The following is a 15,772-nucleotide window of genomic DNA, read 5'->3' as shown; positions in this document are numbered from 1 at the left end:
ACCGAAAGAACCAAGAAGATGAATCCCTGCAGTCACGAAAGTTTTAAATCGAAATTTAACTTTTTTTGTGTAATTTGTTCACCTTTCCTATACTTTGCACTCCTCTCGTGTTTGAGTTTGTTTGTTGTTGTGTTTGTTTGTTGTTGTGTTTGTTTGTTGTTGTGTTTGTTTGTTGTTGTAACTTCATGAGCCTGTCCCGACTGGACATCGGATTCCTCCAGTATAAACAGAGATTCTGATTCTCAATAACAAAAACAATAATATTTTAGTATATAATGACGTTTCGACTAAAAGTATACAAGTTCAAATTTCACACGAAGACAACACGCAATCACTCAATAAATACTAAAATACAAATTTAAACAATGCACATTAAAACCTGAATCTGTATTTATCCTGGAGAAATCTGATGAGCTATGAAGCTCTTTTCCACAGAAACCCAATAGGCAAAATCCCCTTTTAATATACTCTTTGGTTCTTTCGGTAAAGTCACGTGGGTAAAAAAATTAAATTAAACAAAAAATAATTCATCACGCCGTTTCGATCGCAACACACAAGCGGTCGTCCTCAAGCGTAAAAAATCATTTGAAAAACTGCTACATTTTTTTTTTCCGCTTGTGTTGCGATTGAAACGTCGTGATACATTTTTTTTTATATATTTTTTTTATTTTTCTATCAACGTGACTCTACCGAAAGAACCAAAGAGTATGGATTCCTGCGCTCACGAAAGCTTCACATCGAGATTGAATATTTTAGCACTCGCGCCGTTCCCACAGCGGCGGGTCTATCGCGGCGGAAGGCTCTCCGTCGCGCGTGACGGATGCAGAGACCCATCAGCAGGAGCGATGTTGCCGCGATGAATCCCAACTGTGAGCATGGTCGTGGTCGCGGTGTGCAGGTGCGCGTGTGGCTGCTGAGCATTGGATTCGGCATGGGCTACGGCAGCATGTTCACCAAGATCTGGTGGGTGCACACCCTATTCACCAAGAAGGAGGACAAGAAGGAGATGAGACCGGTACGTTCGGCAGCGCCTCGCGTTAACGCGTGGTATGAGTGTTCCGCGTGTCGAGCTTGGTTCGCATACGCACGTTAGCCAACCATGCTAATCGGTCGCTGCGCGCGGGTGAAGGACAACAAACACCAAAAAGCAGTTATAAAGAAATGAGATTTCAATCTAGATGATTTGAAAGTGCCATAGCTCCAGTAGCTTCCCCAATATTGGAATGCAGAGCGCTCCAGACGGGCGATGCGATGACCATCTTTTGTTCGATGGCCAGCCAAAAGCCGCTGCGAGGATGAGCGGAGTGTCTCCCACCACCACGCTGCGTGCGCATTTATTGTACCTTGCCAGACGTTACCATTCCGTGATTTCTTCTGGGGACGTTTTTTTTTCCCTTTACGCATTTTCGCTTAACGCGGCACGCATCTGCTTCTTCGTTAAACGAGGAATTTTTGTTTAGCACGTGTTAGGCTTTTCGCGAGCAATATCATCCCTAATAAGGTTTTTTTGTTGGGTTAGATCGCGTACATATATCAATGTGTCCTTAAACCCCCCCACCACCCCCACCACCTGTATTATGGAGGAATGTCTGTGCAGCAAACGGAGTGGCATTGAATGTAGCAATAAAAATAAAAATTACTCGCTTGGGATTGGGTTTAAAAAAAAAACCTAAGCATCAGGTGGCTTCTTAGAATGGATGTGAAGAGTTGAGGCTTCGTGAGCATTGCCCTTGAATTAACACCCCTGCCCCTCACCCCTGTCCCACCCCCGCAGCAACTGGAGCAATGGAAGCTCTACGTCACCGCGGGGGTTCTCATCTTCATCGATGCCGTCACCATCCTCATCTGGCAGCTCGTCGACCCCTTGCAGAGAACCGTCGAGGTAATCCGTCATCATCATCATCAGCTCGTCGTCATCATCATGATGAACAACGTCATCATCATCATCAGCTCGTCGTCATCATGATAAACATCAACATCTTTTTTTTTTGCCTCCGAAACGTCGTGAATTTTTATTTTATTTTACTTTTATTAATTTGAATTTTTTACCTACGTGACTTTACCGACAAAACCTAAGAATATGAATACATCATCATCTTGATTTAAAGCTTCTTTCGTGACTGCAGGGATTCATCTCTTGGTTCTTTCGGTAAAAGTCACGTAGAAGGGAAATAATAAAATAATAAAAATTTACATAATTAAATAATTCTCACGACATGAGGCCGAAACGTCGTGTGAATTGTATTTTATCATGTTTTATTTTTATTATTTTATTATTTCCCTTCTACGTGACTTTACTGAAAGAACCAAGAAGATCATCATCATATGTGGTCATTCCACTGCTGGAGGAAGGCCAAGCCCTGGGTCATCAAACATCTCTCGCGGTCCCACGCTATAACACTCCATCAAGCCACTGGCGTGCATGCTGATTTTACCGCTCCATCTCCACGGTGGACGTCCTTGCTCTCTCGTGCGTGTTCGCCACCCTTGGCTGCCACTCCGTTGACCATCTTCCCCAAAAACCCCCCTTACCTTTCTTTCACGGTCTTAATGATGTCTTTAACTCGGGTCAAACCGAAAAATTTCGCTCAATTAAACTTACTAAATTTTTTATTTAACAAGGTAAGCCCCACTGAGCTGTATGGCTCTTTTGTTAAGAAGTGCTCTGGCTGTCACAAATACTCTTAAACACGTGACGTCGATTCTAAATGTGGGGGGGAGAAACCGGAGGACCCAGAGGAAAATCCACGCGGCCAGGCGGAGAGAGACACGCAGACTGCAAATAAACAGTAGGCGTCAGGGTTGGAATCAAACCCACGACTTCCTGCGTACTGGGCGAGGTAGTTAACATCTCCTAGCCACCGCGATTATGATGAGAGAGAGACACGCAGACTCCAAAGAAACAGCAGGCGTCAGGGTCGGGATCGAACCCACGACCTCCTGTAGACCAGGCGAGATAGTTAACATCTCCTAGCCACCGTGATGATGATGAGAGAGAGACACGCAGACTCCAAATAAACAGCAGCAGGCGTCAGGGTTGGAATCAAACCCACGACCTCATGTGTACCGGGCGAGGTAGTTAACATCTCCTAGCCACCGTGATGATGATGAGAGAGAGACACGCAGACTCCAAATAAACAGCAGCAGGCGTCAGGGTTGGAATCAAACCCACGACCTCCTGTGTACCGGGCGAGGTAGTTAACATCTCCTAGCCACCGTGATGATGATGAGAGAGAGACACGCAGACTCCAAATAAACAGCAGCAGGCGTCAGGGTTGGAATCGAACCCACGACCTCCTGTATACCGGGCGAGGTAGTTAACATCTCCTAGCCACCGCGATTATGATGAGAGAGAGACACGCAGACTCCAAAGAAACAGCAGGCGTCAGGGTCGGGATCGAACCCACGACCTCCTGTAGACCAGGCGAGATAGTTAACATCTCCTAGCCACCGTGATGATGTCGAGAGAGAGACACGCAGACTCCAAATAAACAGCAGCAGGCGTCAGGGTTGGAATCAAACCCACGACCTCATGTGTACCGGGGGAGGTAGTTAACATCTCCTAGCCACCGTGATGATGATGAGAGAGAGACACGCAGACTCCAAATAAACAGCAGCAGGCGTCAGGGTTGGAATCAAACCCACGACCTCCTGTGTACCGGGCGAGGTAGTTAACATCTCCTAGCCACCGTGATGATGATGAGAGAGAGACACGCAGACTCCAAATAAACAGCAGCAGGCATCAGGGTTGGAATCAAACCCACGACCTCCTGTGTACCGGGCGAGGTAGTTAACATCTCCTAGCCACCGTGATGATGATGAGAGAAAGACACGCAGACTCCAAATAAACAGCAGCAGGCGTCAGGGTTGGAATCGAACCCACGACCTCCTGTATACCGGGCGAGGTAGTTAACATCTCCTAGCCACCGCGATTATGATGAGAGAGAGACACGCAGACTCCAAAGAAACAGCAGGCGTCAGGTCGGGATCGAACCCACGACCTCCTGTAGACCAGGCGAGATAGTTAACATCTCCTAGCCACCGTGATGATGATGAGAGAGAGACACGCAGACTCCAAATAAACAGCAGCAGGCGTCAGGGTTGGAATCAAACCCACGACCTCATGTGTACCGGGCGAGGTAGTTAACATCTCCTAGCCACCGTGATGATGATGAGAGAGAGACACGCAGACTCCAAATAAACAGCAGCAGGCGTCAGGGTTGGAATCAAACCCACGACCTCCTGCGTACCGGGCGAGGTAGTTAACATCTCCTAGTCACTGCGACAGAAATAGGGACGATGGCACGCACCCTGGCCCCAACCCTCGACTGCTTGGTGCTCCGATGGTCTGTGCGCGCGTGCTCCCAAACCTTGTTGGTTTGTTGTATTACAGAGTTAGACTGATGGCCTTAATCTAAGTTGTCTTGTGGTTGTTGTTGGTTGTTTGACTTGCATCCCACTGGGATTTTTGCACACAGCGTTGGTGTACGGTGTTTTTTTCTGCAATATTTTGCTGTTTTTTCTTGGATTTTCACATATTCACTTTAAGATGTTTTTTTGTTCGTGTTTTAGTTTTTTTGTTTGTTGCGGTTGCACCCGATTCAAGAGCCGAATGGCTCACAGGGCTGTACATAATAACTGAACTTGAATTGGAACCACGCAGGGCTTCGGCAAGGAGAATCTGGTGGGCGACGACGTTGAGATTCTCCCACAGCTGGAGCACTGCAGCTCGCGCAAGATGACCACGTGGCTGGGTGAGACACACACAGACACACACACCGCACGAAGCACCTGCGGGGAGAAGGGATTACTAATCTACAACTCGCATCGTAACAACTGCCTGATTACTAATCTAGTATATAATTACAATAACCCCCCCCCCCCTCCTCAAATCGTTGCACCTGATGAGTTGATGAGTTAATGATGACGTCACCCTGCTGCTGCTGCTCTATATAAGAACGGGAGACAGAGCAGAGCCTCAACATTCTGGCGAATTGCCCGATGAGGGGGAAATCGCCCTGGCTCGCCAGGGGAGACACCAGGAGCATCGAGGTGATCCTTCCAGCCCGTCCGGATCTCAAGTGAGACCTAGCCACCAGCCCCGAGGCCTGCGAGGGCCCTGACAGTGTGGCCAGGGATGACCACGCTGCCAAGAAGTGGGGACTGCTGGAGAATGGAGACGGAAATCGCAACAGACGAAGAGGGGAAATGGCGAGAGTCAAGGACCACGAGGGCCACCCGAGTTGCTGAAGGAGACCGGGATGACCGAGCCGCCCAGCTTATGCTCGCAGCAGATGAAAAGGAAGCAGGGAGTGCGTCAAGAGAAATGAATGCCACCTGCACTGCTGAGGGAGCCTGGGACGACAGAGTCGGCCAGACGGTGACTGCAGGAGACAAGAAGACGCGGCGAAAGCAGAGGGCCACCGACACCACCTACGCTGCCGGTGGGGACTGGGGCAACCAGACCGACCCGCTGGCAGCAGGGGGATGCGTGGAGGAGGCAGGGAGATGGATGGAGGGGAACGTGGCGGAGGCACGGCAGAAGGAGAGGATGGAGGAACTGGATGGGAGGGCGGGAGCTGATGGAGTGGGTGAGGGAGGCCGAGGAGAAAAAGGTACGGTGTCCGGACGCAGAGATGCGGGGGCCCCCGAGTGGAGGGTGTGGAATGAAGCCAGAGAGACCCCAGCAACCCTGGGGCAAGGGGAGGCCCGGAGGGGGAACGTGACAGTGGACGCTGGACCGGTGGGAGCTGGGAGGCCCCGGGAACGAGACGGGAAATGGCGAGGCGGGGCAGGGGTGAGTCTGACACCACCTCATGTCAAACGACATAATTGCGTCAGAGTAATGATGAAGGACGAGGTAGCAGAAGAAGTGACCATCGACCGAGCGACCTTTGTACGGTCAATAATGATGGGCTTGCTACAAATAGAGCCGACAGACTTGTACTGTTTGATAACTCTGCCGGGAGGGAGGGCGTTTGATGTAAGCTTCAACTCAAGCCCCCTGCTACAAAGATTTATGACCCGCTTCGAGGAAAAGGCGGAGGAGAAGCCATTGATGTCAATGAAGCTACAACTGTTATCAGAGCTGGACACGAAGGTGGTGACTATTTTCCTATACAATGAAGCCCTACATGACCACGACGTGGAGGTCTGGCTAAGACAGCACTGCTCGGTACTGTCGGGCTGTAAAAAGGTGAGGGACTCAGTGGGGATATGGACAGGGGCAAGACAATGGAGGGTGCGGCTGAAAACAGAAGGAGGGACCTTGAGACACATCCCGAGTGCCCTGAACATAGGAGGCAACCGGGGATATGTGGTGTATGCCGGACAACCTAAACTGTGTAGGAGGTGTGGGGGCAGCGGTCACCTGGCTGCAGTGTGCAAGACAAAAGTCTGCTATAGATGCAAGGCACTGGACCACGAGGTAGAAGAATGCAGTGTTCCGGCACAATGTAACCTCTGCGGTAGCCGAGAACACCTGTACAAAAATTGTCCGGAGTCGTACGCCAACAAGGTTAGGGCGTATAGGGTAGGAGGAGCGAGGGATGAGGAAGGGGGTGGGACCAAACTGGACCTGGATAAGGAACTGGTGAGGGAAGGACGTGGGGAGGTGGCTGAGCAGCAGCCACCAGCGACGGATGGAGGGGGAGAAGGGGAGAGGCATGCAAAAAGAGCAGAATCAACATCGAGCGAGCAGGAAGAGGGGCTGGCGGGGGAGGGGAGCGACGGCATGGGCAGCATCTCCGAGACGACCGTGGAAGACTGGGCAGAGGCGGTGGAGGAGGATGAAGGAAAAGGGGAACAACAGCAGGAGGAAGGCGGTAGCGAGACATGGGAGGGACCAATCGGAAGGAAAAGGAGGATACGGAGAGCCCCAAAAAGAGGCGCCCCTTTAGGCAGCACGGAATCCTCGGACTCCTCGCTGGACACAGAGGCCTCGAGGGAGGGGATGGAGGAAAGGGTGGAGAGCCCGCGCAGGGGGAAACCCTTGAGAACAAGGGGCAAAATGAAATTGCGGGAACTGGCGAATGAAGATGGTTACGGAGGGCGAGCGGAGAAGGCCACTTCGGACTGAGACACATCCTAACATGGAACTTTCTGTGGCGTCCGTAAATGTGAGGAGCTTGAAGGGAAAGGGGAGGAGAGGAGCAATAATACAACTGCTACAGGCTACCAAGTGGGAGGTGGTCTTCCTCCAGGAATGCCACCTACCATACACCCTGGGCCGGGAGGAGCTGTTGGAGAGCTGGGATGGCTACTACTTTTGGTCCGGGAGTAATGAAAATCGATGCACGGGGGTAGTTACCCTCCTAGGCAGGAGGGGTATACAGATAGTCGGGTCCCAAGAGGTGGTCCCGGGCCGCCTCCATTATGTGGACGTGTCTTATGGAGAGGCAAACCTGAGACTAATAAATGTGTACGCCCCCACGACGTGCACAGAAAGAGTGGACCTATGGAATAATGTAGCGACCCTGCTCGTGACGAGAAGGCAAGTCATAATGGGGGGTGATTTTAACTGCCCGTTGTGCCTGGCAGACCTATTATCGGTGGCTGGGAGGAGGCTCGACCCTTCCTCTAGGAAGTTGAAGGAGATGATAGAGGATTTTAAAATGACTGACACCTTCAGAAAGGTACACCCGGTGAGACCGGGATACACGTGGTCGGATAAGGGCTGGTAGAACGCAATCACGAATAGATTTCATCTTTGTGTCTGCCAATGTGAAGGTGGATGGAGCTGACCTGGAACCCTTCCCCTTGTCAGATCACAATTTGGTGAAGGCAAAGCTCGGTATTCCAGGTGGCCTGAAGATGGGGAAGGGAACCTGGAAAATGAATGTAAGCCTGTTGGAAGACAGAAGGGTCGTGGAAGACTTTGTAAGGAAGTACGAAGACTGGACGACCCTGCAGGAATGCTTTGCCACGAGGGTGGAGTGGTGGAGCATGGTGAAGGGCCGGATAAAGGCCCTCTTCCAGACGCATAGTAGAAGGAGGAGTGTAAACAGGGAACTGCAGCTGTGGAACGCTAGAATCGAGAAGAAGCACAGGTTACTTGAGCTGGGATTCCCGGTGGGTGAGGATATACGAAGATTGAAGGGAAGGTTATCCTCGGTATTGGAGAAAAGAGTCAAACAAATGGCATACAGGGCAAGGGTCAGGGCAACGGAACAGGGAGAGAAATGTACGAGTTTCTTCTTTAAGAAATGCAAGGCAGGAGACAACACACTTAGGGAATTGGTGAGTCCGGTCAGAGGCAGGCAGGCAACGACAGAGGGTATGATAGAGATAGCGGAGGAGTACTATGGGGAGTTGTATGGGAGGAAGGGAACGGATAAGGGAATAAGGGAGGCACTACTAGGGGAGCTAAGACATGAGGTTAAGAACCCAGAGGTACTGGGAGGGAGGATCCAGATGGAGGAAGTGGAGGAGGCAGTGAGGAGGCAGAATAAGAATAGGACGCCAGGACTGGATGGAATTCCAGCAGAATTCTATATTACATTCTGGGATTTAATGAAAGGGGACATGCTGCAGATGTATAGGGAAATGCTGGAGGGTGGACTGGTGCCAGAAGAAATGTGTGAGGGGCTCATCATACTGATGTATAAGAAGGGGGACCGGAGAGAGTTGGGAAACTGGCGTCCAGTTACGCTCCTGAACTCGGACTACAAGATTATGGCAAAAATAGCTGCGACGCGACTGGGGAAGGTGGTGGAGGGAGTAATCGAACCCGACCAGACGTGTGCGGTGCCAGGAAGAAGGATTTCGGACTCCCTGATTTTATTAAGGGAGGCAATAGGAGGTAGAAGGAGAGAGGGGATGCCCCCTAGGGCTTCTTAGCCTGGATCTTGAGAAGGCTTTCGACCGCCTCTCGCACGAGTATATGTTCAGCAGTGTTGGAAAAAATAGGAGTGAGGGGACCCTTGGTCGATTGGGTGAGGCGTCTTTACCAAGGGCTCAAGACCAGACTACTGATAAATGGGGAGCTCTCGGGGACAATTCCAGTAGAGTCAGGGGTGAGACAGGGGTGCCCGATGTCCGCGGTTCTATTTGTAATGTGTATGGAACCCCTTGCACAGGCAATAAGAAACAATGAGGAGATTAAGGGAGTGACCATCCCCGGGAATAAGGAACAGGGGAAGGTGGCGCTATATATGGATGACGTAGTCGTGCTCTGTAGGGACGTGGCATCAGTGTGGGGGGCCATGAAGGAGACAAACCGCTTCGGCCTGGCCTCCGGCTTGAAGGTGAATGCGAGGAAGAGCGAATTGATGGCCTTCGGGGACCCGAGACTATTTGAGGGTCGGCCGCCTGAGTTGGGGATAAAGACGGAGGAAGTCAAGGTCTTGGGAGTGTCCTTTTGCCGAGAAAGGTCGGCGGAACGAAACTGGGACGGGAGGATAAAGCAGGTAAAGGGACAGTTAGGCAAGTGGGCCGGGAGACGGCTCACGATGGAAGGGAGGATTCTGGTAGTGAGGGTGGTGGTTTTACCAACACTCAACTACCTCGCATATGTGTACCCGCCAGGTAGGAGGGAGGCAAGAATCCTGCAATCGATGTTGTTTAAATTCATTTGGGGAGGCGGGATGGATAGAGTGAAGAGAGTGGTGATGTGTAAACGTATCGAGAACGGGGGGAAGGGTGCCCCAAATATTGCACGTGTGCTGTCCTCAATTTTTGTGTGCAACACTTTGAGGTTATTCTTTTCCGAAGAGCCCCGGGGGAAGGCCGCATGTTATTTAAGGTATCGCCTGATGTGGCTCCTGAGGGGGCTTGGGATGACCCAATTACCGGCGGGCACGCCCTTGGCCTGGCCACAAGGATGGCTGAATGCGGCGGTGGGTGACTACATAAAAGATGTACAATTTGAGTCAGAGAGGGGGATCGTGGAACTCCAAGGAGGTATTGGCCAAAGTAAACGAAGGGGAGGCCTGCGAGGGGGTGATGGGCGCGAAGAGGACTATGTACCGTCAAGTGTGGAGGAACACTTCATCAACGGCGCTCACAAAAGAACAGAGAGATCTGTCCTGGTTGGCGGTGTGGGATAGATTGGAGACGAGGGGCTTCATGTTTTCTCGCCGAATGGCACGTTCGCCCAAATGCCCGAGGGGCTGCAACACAGATGAGGACGCGGTGCACGTCATGGTGAGGTGTCCCTTCGCACAGGAGGTGTGGAGACTGAGCAGTCCGCTGTTGTCCTGGTTTTACCCGTCGCAGGTGATCAGTCGGGACATTATGTGGGGAGTCTTAAGGGAGGTGCGGGGAGATGACAGAGATCGAACGTGGGCCATAATAGGCGCGACAAAGGAGGCCTTGTGGGGAGCTCGCAGAAAAGAGTTGGATGGGTCCCCTATATCACCGTTGGAGGTGTGCTACTGGGCGAGGAGGTTGCTAGAAAGGGTGATGGAAGTAGACCGGGTTAGGCTGGGATACAAGGCCGCAGGTGTGAAGTGGAAGTGGCCCCTACCCGGGGTGGGGTAGCAAGGGGACCAGCGGGTATAGGGAAGGGATAGTGAAGGATGGCCATGCACATTTTAGCCGGCCTGCTAAGTCGTGTGGGCGAGGAATGTACGTGTTCGATCGGGGGAAGGCGATGTGATGGAGCAGCGCATGGGTGAATGGTGGTGATGAATGTAAATAAGGGGAACGGGGCGGTGTGCGTTATGGCGGCGAGCTTTTTTGTTGCATTGTATGTGGGTGGAGCCCGCGGATGTGACGGAGACTCGAAGGGGCCAACCGGGGCGCCTGGGAAGGAGTGGTTTTCAGTACTCTCTTTGGTTTTCCTTGTACCCGCTGAGAAGTTAATAAAAACCTTTAAATCGCAATTACCAGCGAAACGTCGTACTACTCAAAAATTGTAAATGTTGTGGTTTCACGCTTCAATACACCGGTGGGCTAAAGCAGCGAACTCTTTGTCTTTGTCAACGTGACACTTTTTTGCTGATTGGCCGTGTCGGGTGGTGGAGGGTTACGACACATTTATAAATAACGCGATCTAAACCCAAAAACGCTGATTATTGGGAGAAGGGAGTTGTGTACGCACGTTCTCACGTTGAACTTCTTTCACACCGTGCATAGCAAAGCGTGCTAATTGGCAGAGCCGGTGCGGCTCCGAAGTCGCAACAATCGTTCAAAAAAAAGTGAATTCTAGATTTGAAGCTTTCGTGACTGCAATGATTCATATTCTTAGGTTTTTTTCCGGTAAAGTCACGTAGGTAAAAAATTGAAAATTAATAAAAGTAAAATAAAAAATAAAATAAAAATCACGACGTTTCGGAGGCAACACAAGCTTCCGTCTTCAGGTGGAACCGTCACAGCACGATTGCTGTATCAAGTCAGAGAAATTCCAAGAAAACAGTATATATACTGGTTGAGGGTGGGAGGGGAGCCAAGTTAGGCCCTGAGTGAGTTTGGCGCGCGTGACGAACTCCACGTTTGCGTGCGCAGGCATCGTGTACACGTACAAGGGCCTCCTGCTGCTGCTGGGCATTTTCCTGGCATACGAGACCAAGAGCGTTTCCACGGAGAAAATCAACGACCACCGCTCCGTGGGCATGGCGATCTACAATGTCTCGGTAATGGGCCCCGCGGGCGGAGCGGCCGCTGTCTCATTGGTTGATTAGCAAGCGATTCGGAGGTTAAAGGTCAAAGCGATGTGAATGCGGCTCGAATGAGCTTTGAGCCATTGATGCCACTTGATTACAGCCCTTGGCGGGAATTCCATGTTCGTGTGGCGGGGGCGAGTCTATCCAAAGCACAGAGTGTGGTAGTTTTGGCCTGGTCTTCACGCTGGACAGATGCCTTGGAAAGAGTATGTATTGTGGACGTAATCCGATCATCCAAAATTACACTTAAAAATCGAAATCTCTAATACTTTAATATAACTCATCCCGAGTTTGGGGAGCGGTAGTGTCGCGGTTAGCGCTCTGCACTTTGAACCTGGCGACCCGAGTTCGATTTTCGCTCACGGCCGTCACCAGTGACGATTATATTTACCTATCCAGGGCCTCCCTTAGGTTGACTTGGCCTCAAATGAGTACTTGGTGTGGTGTGAAACGATCGCACACTGGGTGGGGACAAAGGCAGCCAGGCGCGGTGCTGGCCACCCACCTCGTGTGCCATGCCGACCCATCATTGGTTGCTTGCTAACAGCACTTGCCCCAACAGTCGGTCGAGGCTACACGGGGGACGTTTGTCTTTGTGGGCCCCGTGCAGGTTCTGTGCATGATCACGGCGCCCGTGGCCATGATCGTGAGCAAGCAGCAGGACGCTTCCTTTGCTTTCGCCGCGCTGGCCGTCATCTTCTCCTCCTACATCACCCTCATCGTCCTCTTTGTGCCCAAGGTAAGCTGGCGGAGATATCACCGAATCATCTCCGTCGTCTTGACGATAATCACCTTTGCCACAGCTCTCCGCTGCGTTTTCGGGGTTTTTCGCACCGCCACTTGTTCGGCACCACGTCCGACATTTCGCTCCGCAGCGTGATTTATTCACGTGACGTAACGTGCAAGGTACAAGAGCGCGCGGGGGGGAGGGGGGTGCACCACTGACCAGCGCCTGGAAGGACCAGCGCAGATTTTACTGCCGCCGATGTTACCCGGGGCTGGTGAGCAAAACTAAACATCTTACTGGCGAACCGTGCTGAAGCCCCCCCCCCCCCCAACCCCATACCTACTACAGTAGCCCTTGAGGAGTGTAGTGGCATAGACGCTGGCTGCTGGCGGAAAAGGGTAACTGTGGTGTACGGCAGTGCTCGGGTCAGCAGGCCACGATAGACACGAGAGGGGGGACATCTAAAGGGGAAAGGTCACAGAAGGGGCCCATCGGGAAGCCCCAGGAACCTGCTGGGAGGTTCCGGAAAGGGGGCGTGGGCCCCTGAGCGGGACCTTGGGACTGTTGTTCAAGTCCATGGTCGTCACAATCTCGTCGTCGTCACAATCTCGTCGTCGTCATCTCCGTCTTCACCATCCCGGGGCGCTGCAAGTCAGACAGGCTACCAACTGTTCTAACTAAGTAGTGCCGCCCACAATAGATGGTCTTAATAATAATAATAGTGTACACCCACGTAGGGTGTTGTGTGTGTTATCCCGATGGTGCTTGTTAAATAACGAAGTGCCTCCAAGTCTTACTGTCTCCGAGTTGAGTCTAGATTTGAAGCTTTCGAGACTGCAAGGATTTGATGAGAAATAAAATTCAAATTAACCAAAGTAAAATAAAAATCACGACGTTTCGGAGGCAACACAAGCTTCCGTCTTCAGGTGGAACCGTCACAGCAACGATTGCTGTATCAAGTAAAGAGGTTTTTAAAGAGGTTTTTACTTGATACAGCAATCGTTGCTGTGATGGTTCCACCTGAAGACGGAAGCTTGTGTTGCCTCCGAAACGTCGTGATTTTTATTTTACTTCTATTAATTTTAATTTAACTTTTTTACCCCACGTGACTTTACCGAAAAAACCTAAGACTAAGAGTATGCGTCCGAGTTGAGTCACTACAGGAGCACAACGATGAATCCGCGATCTCAGCCCTGGTGGCGGGGGGTGGGTAGGGACTGGGACGTAGAACGGGGGGACATACGGTCCGTCACCGAGAGTCGCTGCCTTGTCTGCCCCGCGGCCCTCGCTGCAGATGCGGAGGCTGATCACGCGCGGCGAGTGGCAGACGGAGCAGCACGACGCCAACAAGACCATCTCGACGACGCTCAACAACGAGGAGGAGAAGTCGCGGCAGCTGGAGCGTGAGAACCGCGAGCTGGAGCGCATCATCGCCGAGGTGCGGAGGGCGATCAGAATTTTTTTTTTTGCGGCTCGGTGCGTACACGTATTGCACACTCGAAATGAAGGACGTGGGCAGGTGCTCCAAATCGAGGGCAAGCACATTTATTTATTGTGGTTAATAGCAATCTTGTGAAGAACAGCACCGTCACTCTGTAAATTGCAACAGCACGTGTGTTACAACCAGCCTTGCTCCCGAGTCGCCATTAACCACGTGGCTGGTGTCCAAGTGCGGTTATTCATTAACAGCTTTCTCTTAAACCCAATTCTACTACTTATAATCCATCTTTGTCTTTGACAATCACATTTGCACATCACTATTCGAATATTCCTTTAATCCTAAGCTGTTTGTTTATCTATACTATCTACTTATATCGGTATCTTACACCCATTATATGTACTGTATGTGTACAGTATACGTACTGTATATCACCATTGTACAGCTTACTACTTTACATGTGTTCTATTCTCAATAGCATTGCAAGTAGTCATACTCTGGGTACATGGGCATGGTTATAGCCTAAACAGTATTAGGGTTAGATAATTACAATGACAGTAGGTAATTACAGTGCGTCATCCCTTTACAATGCACAGTGCTAAAACGCCTCTAATTGCATATATCACAAACGAACAATTCAAAGCCAAGCTTAAAGTCTAGAACAAGTCTAGAACATTTATATAACGATTAAAAACAACCTTTGGGTCCTTTACCTGTAAAATGCACCAGCACGTGTTACAAACAGCAATTCTTCCGAGCCGCCATTAACCACGTGACTGGTGTCCAAGTGCGGTTATTCATTAACCCTGCCAGCCACCTACAGGCCCAACTCAGTCATCACATGCTGCTGTACACACATGCATTGATGCACAGCACAGCATATCAGGACTTGCACAGAACCACACTTTACTCCCTTGCTGCACAAGGACATAATTAAAAGAGTGATTCATTCCTAATGTGCCACACACGTGTACGCTTTAATTTGTCGTGCCGTGCCCCGGACGACTGACGCTCAACTGCGCTGTTTCAGACGACGCGGCACAAGATCAGCGATTGCAGAATAAGAATATTTATTCACACCGGAGGAATCCGATGAGCTGTGAAGCTCTTTCTCACAGATGTCCAGTAGGCGCGGGTTAGAACGTGATGATCCCACCCGACACTCCACGTGACCTCAAGTTGCACATGGTCCTGTCACAAGTGTCGTGGTGACGTCACCGCCACTTAGTGACGAATGGCGGTTGTTGTTGTTGTTGTCCCCACCCGCCTAACTTCTCCTCCCTCGCCCTCCGCTCGCAGAAAGAGGAGCGGGTTCGCGAGCTCCGACGACAACTCACCGAGCGGCAGCAGCTCCGAGCCCGTAAGCCGAGTGCCGCGGCCGCCGCCGCCGCTGCGTCGTCTGCGCCGGCCGGCGGCGGCGGCGGCTGCGACAGCCCCCACGGGAACCACGTGCCCAGCCCCGGTCCGCAGGCGCGGTACAAGCAGAACGTGGCGGCCGTCTCGTGCCTGGTGCCCACGCACGCCGCCAACGCGGAGCGGAGCGCGCGCCCGGACAACGCCCTCTCCGCCAAGAGGGTGCAGCTCATGTACAACTGACGGACGTCGTGGCGAAGTGTCGGGGGGGTGGTGGGGTGGGAGGGGTGGGCAGGGGGTGGTGGGGGGGCAATAACAACAACAACAACAAAACGCACGCGTGAATCCAAGACCCCCCTCCTCGTGATGGACGTGACCTGCGGCCCCGAGCGACGTGACGCGATACCGGTCGTGCACCGGCACGACCGGGCCGAGCCGGCTATCTGCTGCCCGCGCCGAGACTTCACCAAACCGTAGGATGCTGTGGTCTACGAAAGACATCTGAATTTTTTCCTGCTCGGGGGGTGGGGGGGTGGGGGGGGGGCCCTTGCAGGGGCGACGTCATCGCTCGAGGAGGGAGAAGATTCGCCGCGTCGTCACGTGACGTCCGTCGCGTTAACGCTGCGTGCGTCATTGCGCCATCCGTGTGCG

The 15,772-nt window shown here is 51.8% G+C and overlaps 1 protein-coding gene across 1 annotated transcript in view; it reads left to right on the top strand.

Annotated features, from left to right (window-relative positions):
* LOC133343849 (gamma-aminobutyric acid type B receptor subunit 1-like) overlaps window positions 1-15,371 on the top strand; it is a 352,259-nt gene extending 336,888 nt beyond the window's left edge. The window contains exons 19-25 of the mRNA XM_061553804.1: window positions 899-1,015; window positions 1,775-1,882; window positions 4,664-4,754; window positions 11,446-11,573; window positions 12,214-12,342; window positions 13,625-13,768; window positions 15,068-15,371. Of these exons, the coding sequence (XP_061409788.1) occupies window positions 899-1,015; window positions 1,775-1,882; window positions 4,664-4,754; window positions 11,446-11,573; window positions 12,214-12,342; window positions 13,625-13,768; window positions 15,068-15,364 (1,014 nt within the window). The 3' untranslated portion in view covers window positions 15,365-15,371. The remainder of the gene's footprint in view (window positions 1-898; window positions 1,016-1,774; window positions 1,883-4,663; window positions 4,755-11,445; window positions 11,574-12,213; window positions 12,343-13,624; window positions 13,769-15,067) is intronic.
* The last annotated feature ends 401 nt before the right edge of the window (window positions 15,372-15,772 follow it).

The sequence above is a fragment of the Lethenteron reissneri genome, chromosome 1 (assembly GCF_015708825.2).
Source record: "Lethenteron reissneri isolate LAM-NWPU_2019-01 chromosome 1, ASM1570882v1, whole genome shotgun sequence".
NCBI classification, from domain to species: Eukaryota; Metazoa; Chordata; class Hyperoartia; order Petromyzontiformes; family Petromyzontidae; genus Lethenteron; species Lethenteron reissneri.
This window is presented reverse-complemented; position numbering and strand designations above follow the sequence as displayed.